General features: G+C 36.9%; 1 protein-coding gene across 1 annotated transcript; it reads left to right on the top strand.

Moving 5' to 3' along the window:
- Positions 1–1,921: 1,921 nt before the first annotated feature.
- On the top strand, positions 1,922–7,837 carry LOC149773231 (tubulin beta-4B chain). The gene is made up of 4 exons (XM_089946593.1): positions 1,922–2,080; positions 3,421–3,529; positions 5,866–6,221; positions 6,728–7,837. The coding sequence occupies exons 1-4, from the start codon at positions 2,024–2,026 to the stop codon at positions 7,544–7,546; spliced, it is 1,341 nt and encodes a 446-aa protein (XP_089802719.1). The 5' UTR covers positions 1,922–2,023; the 3' UTR covers positions 7,547–7,837.
- The last annotated feature ends 650 nt before the right edge of the window (positions 7,838–8,487 follow it).

Below are 8,487 nucleotides of genomic sequence, written 5' to 3'. Positions count from 1 at the left end.
GTTACAGGTACATGCACTAAACCAGACTTGTTGAGTGTACATGTATGTTATAGATGAGGGTCATAATCACTCGCACCTGTACAAAGTAGATATATAGAGGCAAAAGACGATTAACAACATCACATGATGGCGTATGATTTAACACTCGATGCAAGGTGCAATGTGGATAGAAAGTTTTAAATGTTGTACATCAATAAATCTCTTTGACTGTCGTGGTGTCTCTGCATTCTCCATCTATCCAGCTTAAGTTATTGTTCGTGCACTAATTTTGTATATACATTGCATTAATTCTTATTTTCAAATTGTTTCACATCCAAACTAAATTGTATGCATTTAATTTGAAGTTCCTTCCGACCAGTGGCACAAATAATAAGTTCGAAATATCTCTGAATACCTAATATGACATGCCGTAGGTATGGTTTTATTATTCGTGGGTTGTTCTTTGTGCATTTGAGGAAATTTCAACTGTGTACGAGCTTTGTGCATACGATCTGTATTTCTTTTACAGCAAGGCACATGCTAGTCAAATTCATTTTGTTGCACATGGTCATATTGCAATAAAAAAAAAATCACCACCCACCCACCCACCGCCTTGTATATCTGCTGATATGCCTCAAACAGTTTTCTTGATATGCAGTTGTTATCCTAAGTACAAGTACGATATTTTTCCACTTCATAAAACACTTGGTGTATAGGTTTTAAACTTTAAACAAATAAAGTTTGTTCTCTTTGTCAGGATTACTGGTGGTCATTTTATGTGATAGTCATTAGTTATACATTTTTTCCTCCCATGTGTGTAAAGGATATACACGCCGCATTTCATATTTGATGCGTATATATTTTTCTGCAGAGTAAAATCTGTTAATCAATGGATCTTTTAATTACTCATTTGTTTCTCGTGATACCGATGCAACAAGCTGTTATGTCTGTCATTTTTGGGAATAATTCTAACGCAGCATCTTATTCAATGAATGCCACGCTTAAAATATGGCTTTAAAAAGTTGTATATGCATGCTGTTGGTGTTGTTGTTTTGGGTTTAAAACCATTTTTTCAGCACTACATGGCGGCTGGTATATCTAGTCAAGCGAGAACCCGAAAGACCGAATTAAATGATTACATTGTCGGTTCTGAACATTTCTCAAGTCCTCAGTAAATTGCATGTAGTTAAAATAATGTCAATTTTTTTTTTGTTTCTACCAACCATTGACATAATTTCAACCATACATAACCACCCACCCCTTCTCCTCTTTTAACGCTTCTTTAGTTGCTACACCAATGCTTTGAATATCATTAAAGATATATCGTGATTCTCTGTTCATCCGTTCATAACTATTTTCCGTTTGCTGTATAAATAATGATTTAATAATACCCGTGATATAATTACACTTTAATAAACACTTTATAAACAAGGATTCTATTTTTGCAGAGAACAATGGGCACACCCCAATTCCCATATTTATTTATTTTAAAATCCATTGTCCAGTGTTAGCCTCTGCCCTTTGATTTTGGCTTCGTCCCCTCCCCCACCCGGAAAATTCTCGCGGACTCCCATGCAGAGAACGATTATAGCCTTCTATTGTTTTTATACAATATTATTATAATACATTTATATTAATTTAATGGACGATTGTGAACTGTTCAGTGAAGAAAACTTCATTACACTGTTGAGGATTGATTATTCCGACACAAGGAATATAATCAACACTAATTTATTGATAGCGGATAGAATGATTTTATAAATCATTAGACAGTAGAGCGACCATGGACTTATGTATATGACGTGGATCATGGTGAATCATGTACCAACCGGCTTAATCAGTCAAAGGAAGGAAAGTTATTATAAGCAGGTGCTTCGAATCAACCAATCAAAACGTTTGTTTTGTCGTTACTACAACACAAAGGACAGATCTGATTAGTTGGTGCGTTTCAATTGAGGCCTAATATATTCAACGGCTGCCCTGAATTCGCTCACTTTCAAACTTACATCGGACGTAGAATAACGCTCACCCCAACTTCATCACCATGAGGGAGATCGTCCATTTGCAAGCTGGTCAGTGTGGTAATCAGATTGGTGCCAAGGTAATTTCTTTATTTTGGTATTTGTTACTTTTTTCTTCTTCTCGTCAGATATTTTTTGCGCGTAATTGTGGCAGTTTTTGCAACCGAATAATATCACGTGCCATGGTCTTAACAATGTATCCATTATTTGGCCGCCATCTTTTTATAATTGATACAAATTTTAAACATTGTACTTGATTCATATTGTAGCTATACATTGACGCGGAAAGATGAAGAGATAGAATGAAAATCGTTTCTTTATGGATATTCTTATTTGGCTATCAATATACATAGACCATAGCACCTTCGCGAAGCCAGCCTTATTCAGTCGGCGGTTTCAACCGGTTGGGCGGACGTTAATGAATTGGCCATTGTTCGAACTCTTGGCACGTTTACATAAAAAGTGAATTCGAAAACCTCCCGAGTCGTGCTTAAAAAAATGTTCTTTTGTTTTAATACAAGTGGTTGTTCTTGGTCATTCAAACTTCAAAGCCTATTTCGACAGCCTTTGTAATGGGAATAATTTTTATCGATTTCTTTGTCGCCTAAACCCGGCCGGCGAGTTTTTTTCTTTCTTACTAGCCGCCATTTTAAACAAATTTCGGACTTGGAAGACTGTTGACCATCAGGTAAACGTCGCTGTTTATACAGGCCCTGCCGGTCACCGATCCAATTAAACGCCTGAACGACCTATTCTGAATCATTGATGTCCGTAAGCCCCTAAAAAGCTACGTTGTTACTGCATGTTCACAAATTGTAATGGGCGAAAAGCGTTGAACTCCTTTGTAGCAAGCAATACCGAAATTTAACCGGTGGAGTTTTCCCTGACCTTTATCCACACATTTTTAAATCGAGGTAGGTGTGGAAGGTCGCCCTATTGTCTGTCAAAAAGCTAATTGCGCCAAAACCGCGCAGTGCGAGCATGGGTAAAGTGCACGTCGGTGAACTCATTTAGACACGTTCACTCGAATTAAATATTGATAATTTTTGAAAAATAATATAATGGAAGATTAGAAGATCAGACAGAAGTGTTCAATCCTCAGAATAATGCGTATACGAATATGAAGCTTGTGTGCACCAAATAGGACTAGATCAAACGTGAGAATGTGATTTGTATACTATAAATATTTCTGTATTTTTTTTTAATTTCTTGAAATTATTTTTGGACTTTACTTTCTTTAAGCTACCCTGATTTCACCTTAATTTTCTGTGTTGAAGCAAAATCCATGTGCAGATCTATCAAATGACATAGCTATCACCATCCCACAAAAGTATACACTATACAGTTGTAAATCTTGGATGAACAACAACTGATTGAATTATTGCATGTTATTTAAAAAAAAAATTCTCTTGTATTTCAGTTTTGGGAGGTCATTTCAGACGAACATGGAATTGATCCCACAGGAACATACCATGGTGACTCAGACCTGCAGCTTGAAAGGATAAATGTCTACTACAATGAAGCCACTGGTATGATTTATTGAAGTATACATGGGTAGAGTGGGATAGCATTCAGAGTATAAAAAAATTAAATGTTTCAAACATTTCTTTTGAGAGAAACATGTTTAAAATTTACAAATGCTTCTATAGCCAGTTTCCTCTGACCCTGCCATCTCTTTTTTGATATTTGAACATTTAAGTTGGGGTGTATGGCCAGTCTGTTGCCATATCGAAAATTTGGAATTTGGTGTCTGCATAGGGTAGCTGTTGACTAGCCGGCCTAGGAAAACTATAACATTTTATTGAGATATACGTGCATGAAATCGATAGGAGTAGGATTTATTTTCTCAGAAACCGCAGATATAGCCTTCATTATATATTTAATCCACTGACAGACAAGATGTAACCACAGCGTTGATGAAATTTGACATGGAACTCGCCATTTGCTTTGAGTCACATGACATCAGAGGGCCTATAGTAACGTGATATCAACAGTAAACCATTTCAAAACTTGTACCTTGAATTTGAAAATGTATAATACTTGTACATAAATATACTACACTTAATTCACAACATATTTATTCAGAGATCAAGAAACCTGTTGGTATTGCAGTGAGGTGGAGAAAACCAGATTCATCAAGTACTAAGCACGTGTATTTTGTTTGGTATAGCGTGACTACCACATTGACCTGTGCTCTCCACTTGTTGAATATGGTTTATGTCCAAGTTGCTGCAACATTTACAGATTTCTGGTTGTTGTTTTCAGAAAGTTTTAGAAGTTTGTTTCATTTTTCTGTAAATATTAGTGTCTTTCTGTTCGATTTGTTTTCCTGCAACATTATTAGAAATGGTTTATTGTTGGTATCACGAGACTATTTGAACTCTGGCATCATTGACATGTATGTCGCGATATTTGTGTAGTCATGTGACTGCGGTATATCTCTGAAATTTTGTTAGTAAGCTGCTACCCTATGCCGACACCAAATGGTATAGACGAATTCCAACTTTTCGATAGGTGATGGACTCTACACCACAAGATAAACGTCCAAATATCAAAAATGGGGTGGTAAGGGTTAGAGGACACTTGGACTAGAGCTTATAAGGAGCATACAAGTCGGAAGGGTTTGTTTCAGAGCGTTTGATTTGTGTATGGAATTTTTCTGTGACTGTATTTTGATTTACAGTTTTTACCAAGTGAAACTGCATCAAAATCTTTTATTATTATCGAATTGCATGTATTTTAAATTACAATCTGGGCATGTTAAAGTATAAATAAGTTCCAGGTCATTGGCAAATGCATGTTGCAGCATGCATTCAATAATGGCCGGTGCTTATACAGGCATACCTGGTTACCATGTGTGATTTTGTTGTCGTTGGTAACCAGGTGGATGTGAAAGTGATAATGAAGCCATTTAGTGTAGACTGACAAGTTCAGAATGCAATTGTGGAAAAGCTGAAAGTGATCTGGCCCAGATGTTAATCTTGGTCTTTTGTCTGGTTATTTTTGTGCTGTATAACATTTACCTGTTTAATACTTTTGGCACACCTCAAAAAAAAGGTCTGAAAGGTCAATTAAGCTATAGCATTAGAAGTAATCCAAGAACTGTTAGGTTTGCATGTAGTCACTACGTTTACCTGTTTGATTAATACTTTTGGCACACTTCAAAAAAAGGTCTGAAAGGTCAATTAAGCTATAGCATTAGAAGTAATCCAAGAACTGTTAGGTTTGCATGTAGTCACTACCACCTATAGTGACATAAATTGAAAAGATTGTCATGAAATTTTGTTGAGTATGAATAGAGCTGAATAGTTGCCTGAATTGTCAGATGTAGTCGTGATATTTATAATCCATCAGCTATCACTTGGCTCGCAGCTGATGAATGGCTTGAAATAGTATCGGTCATTTGTAGAGTTCATCACTTGTATAAATGTACACAGCCTGATATTTTATGACCCGCATTGTTTTTCTGATCACCCAAGTTGTAATGAACCTTTACAAAAATGTGCAATCACCTGACAATTGCAACTAAATGTTGACTTTGCTGAGAATCAGTGTTAGTACAAGATCTGGTTGGTACTAGTGGTCACTTGTGATGTAGAAACTTTAAAACTACTTTGCCTTTGGTATTATCCATGAAGGACATTGATGAACAGATGCTAACATTCACTCTTGGACATGTAGTTGCTTTAGAGCCAGATGTGCAAGAGAAGTACAACTTAAGAAAAGATAATTGGACACCAGCATGTTGGTCATTTCCATTTATATTGCGCCAGTTTCTGCAAGAGCCTTAGAATTTCTTTTGTAGTATTTGATTGGGAAGAATATGCAAAGATGTGAGGAAAAAAAAAATTTTTTTTACTTTCAGGTGGCAAATATGTCCCACGTGCAATATTGGTGGATTTGGAGCCAGGGACCATGGACTCTGTCCGATCTGGACCATTTGGTCAGATCTTTAGACCAGACAACTTCGTTTTTGGACAGAGTGGTGCTGGGAACAACTGGGCCAAGGGTCACTACACAGAGGGTGCTGAACTTGTAGACTCCGTACTTGATGTTGTTAGGAAAGAAGCAGAAAGCTGTGATTGCCTTCAGGGGTTCCAGCTAACACACTCCCTTGGTGGCGGCACTGGCTCTGGTATGGGCACCCTCCTTATCAGCAAAATCCGTGAGGAGTACCCAGACAGAATCATGAACACGTTCTCCGTTGTACCATCACCAAAAGTAAGAAAAATAAATCTATTAAATGAATCTTAACGTTTTTATAAATTAAAATACTTTTTTTTAAAAACACCTGTATACCCGAATTTTAAGACCAGTGTAAGAGGAAATATTTATTTTCTTTTGTCTGATCAATATTGCTTAAGCATTGTAATGTATAAAACACCAGATTTCTGGTCGGTATAAAGCACAAAAAGGTGCAAGGAACCAACCTTTTTGTAGATTTATCTTGTGGCACATGATGGGTAGAAAATTTGATTCCAGTACTTTCAGAAGTTTTGCAATATTGAAAATAGTTTTTGCTTCTGTTTTATTTAAACTGGAAACTTCAGTTGTGTATGAAACGAGAATTTTGAAAAGTTTTTACCTGGAATAATTGATTATTAAATTTAAAATTAAATAGGAATAATTGATATCCTCTGGTGGTGCTTTGTAAACATGTGTTTGGGTATTCTAGATTTTGCTGTACTTGGAAGTTGGAGTTTAATGCATACATTTGTTTATTTCAGGTATCCGACACTGTAGTTGAACCTTACAATGCCACCCTCTCTGTACACCAACTGGTAGAGAACACAGATGAGACATACTGTATTGACAATGAGGCTTTGTATGATATTTGCTTTAGAACCCTCAAACTGACCACCCCAACATATGGTGATCTCAACCACCTTGTGTCTGCAACTATGTCTGGTGTCACAACATGTCTTAGGTTCCCAGGACAGTTGAATGCAGATCTTAGGAAACTTGCTGTTAACATGGTTCCATTCCCTCGTCTCCACTTCTTCATGCCAGGATTTGCTCCCCTGACATCCCGTGGTAGCCAGCAGTACCGAGCTTTAACAGTTCCAGAGTTGACACAGCAGATGTTCGATGCCAAGAACATGATGGCTGCCTGTGATCCTCGTCATGGTCGTTACCTCACTGTGGCAGCCATCTTCAGAGGACGCATGTCCATGAAGGAGGTTGATGAGCAGATGCTGAACGTCCAGAACAAGAACAGCAGCTACTTTGTGGAATGGATCCCCAACAATGTTAAGACCGCTGTCTGTGATATTCCACCCCGCGGTCTAAAGATGTCGTCAACCTTCATTGGCAACAGCACAGCCATTCAGGAATTGTTCAAGAGAATCTCTGAGCAGTTCACAGCTATGTTCCGTCGCAAGGCTTTCTTGCATTGGTACACTGGTGAGGGTATGGATGAGATGGAATTTACTGAGGCTGAATCCAACATGAATGACTTGGTTTCTGAATACCAGCAGTACCAGGATGCAACAGCTGAAGAGGAAGGCGAATTCGATGAGGAGGAAGAGGAAGGCGAGGCTGCATAAATCTTTTGCCTGATAAAAAAGACATGATTTTGAAATCTTTTATCTACTAAGTTAACTTTTTATACATCTACAGACTTTTATTGTTTCTTTACATGAGAACACCATGTATGTCTAAAAAAATATGCACACATGCAAACAATATACAAGTTATGTGTTTTACATCACCTAAATGTTTACAGAATTCCACATTTCATGTCAATAAACAGCAACAAAACATGTAGTCTTTTAAATTTCAACTTAATTAAAAAAAATTGTTTTAAAAGACTACTGCAATAAATTCTCAGACAGTAAGTGTGTTTTCATTTGATCAACATGTTTGCTCCTTTATCAGATTTCGGATCATTATCATGGACATTGAAGGCCACGTTGAAGAAATTAAAAACTTTGACCTAGAAAAGCTTATGACAATTGTCTACTCCAGTCTTCATTTTAGTAGAAGTACTAAGTACATTTAAGCTTGTATGTTCATAGCTATCAACAATTGCTGTTTTGATTTCTAAATCACTTAGGATAGTTGGCAGGCATGGCATAAAGGCCTTGTAAGTAAATTTGTGTTATTTGACAGACTGGTGTGGTTGTTGTAATGAAAACTATTTTAAAAAGAATTCAAGTGGCCTGCAAGACTGAAAACTGATTTCTCACTTCCATAGAAGATGTACAGCAGAACATGATGGTGAATGCTTTCAGTTTATTGTAGATTGTCAAATCGGGTCGCTGATGAGTTTTTTCAAATAAGACTGAAATGATCCTAAACTGAAATAAGATTTAACCAAACTTTGCACGAATCCTAACTGTAACGTTTGTATAACTTCATTAATAAAACTGTGCCACTTGAAATGACCAAATATCAAGGTTGGGTAAGCCAGTGTGGGCATGTGAGAAAGTTTGCCAGTAATTTAATGTGGTTCCCTGGTCAATGTATTGCACTTGTGGTAAAAATG

This window comes from Sinohyriopsis cumingii, unplaced genomic scaffold (genome assembly GCF_028554795.1).
Source record: "Sinohyriopsis cumingii isolate HCF-2022 unplaced genomic scaffold, ASM2855479v2 utg000810l, whole genome shotgun sequence".
Lineage (NCBI taxonomy): Eukaryota > Metazoa > Mollusca > Bivalvia > Unionida > Unionidae > Sinohyriopsis > Sinohyriopsis cumingii.
Note: the sequence above shows the minus strand (reverse complement) of the source record. Positions and strands in the feature narration are given on the sequence as shown.

Excerpts from the sequence above, each read along its gene's own strand:
- LOC149773231 (XM_089946593.1), top strand. The coding sequence starts at position 2,024 with ATGAGGGAGATCGTCCATTTGCAAGCTGGTCAGTGTGGTAATCAGATT. Across the intron at positions 2,081-3,420 it reads GTAATCAGATTGGTGCCAAG|TTTTGGGAGGTCATTTCAGA; the intron begins GTAATTTCTTTA and ends CTTGTATTTCAG. Across the intron at positions 3,530-5,865 it reads CTACTACAATGAAGCCACTG|GTGGCAAATATGTCCCACGT; the intron begins GTATGATTTATT and ends TTTTACTTTCAG.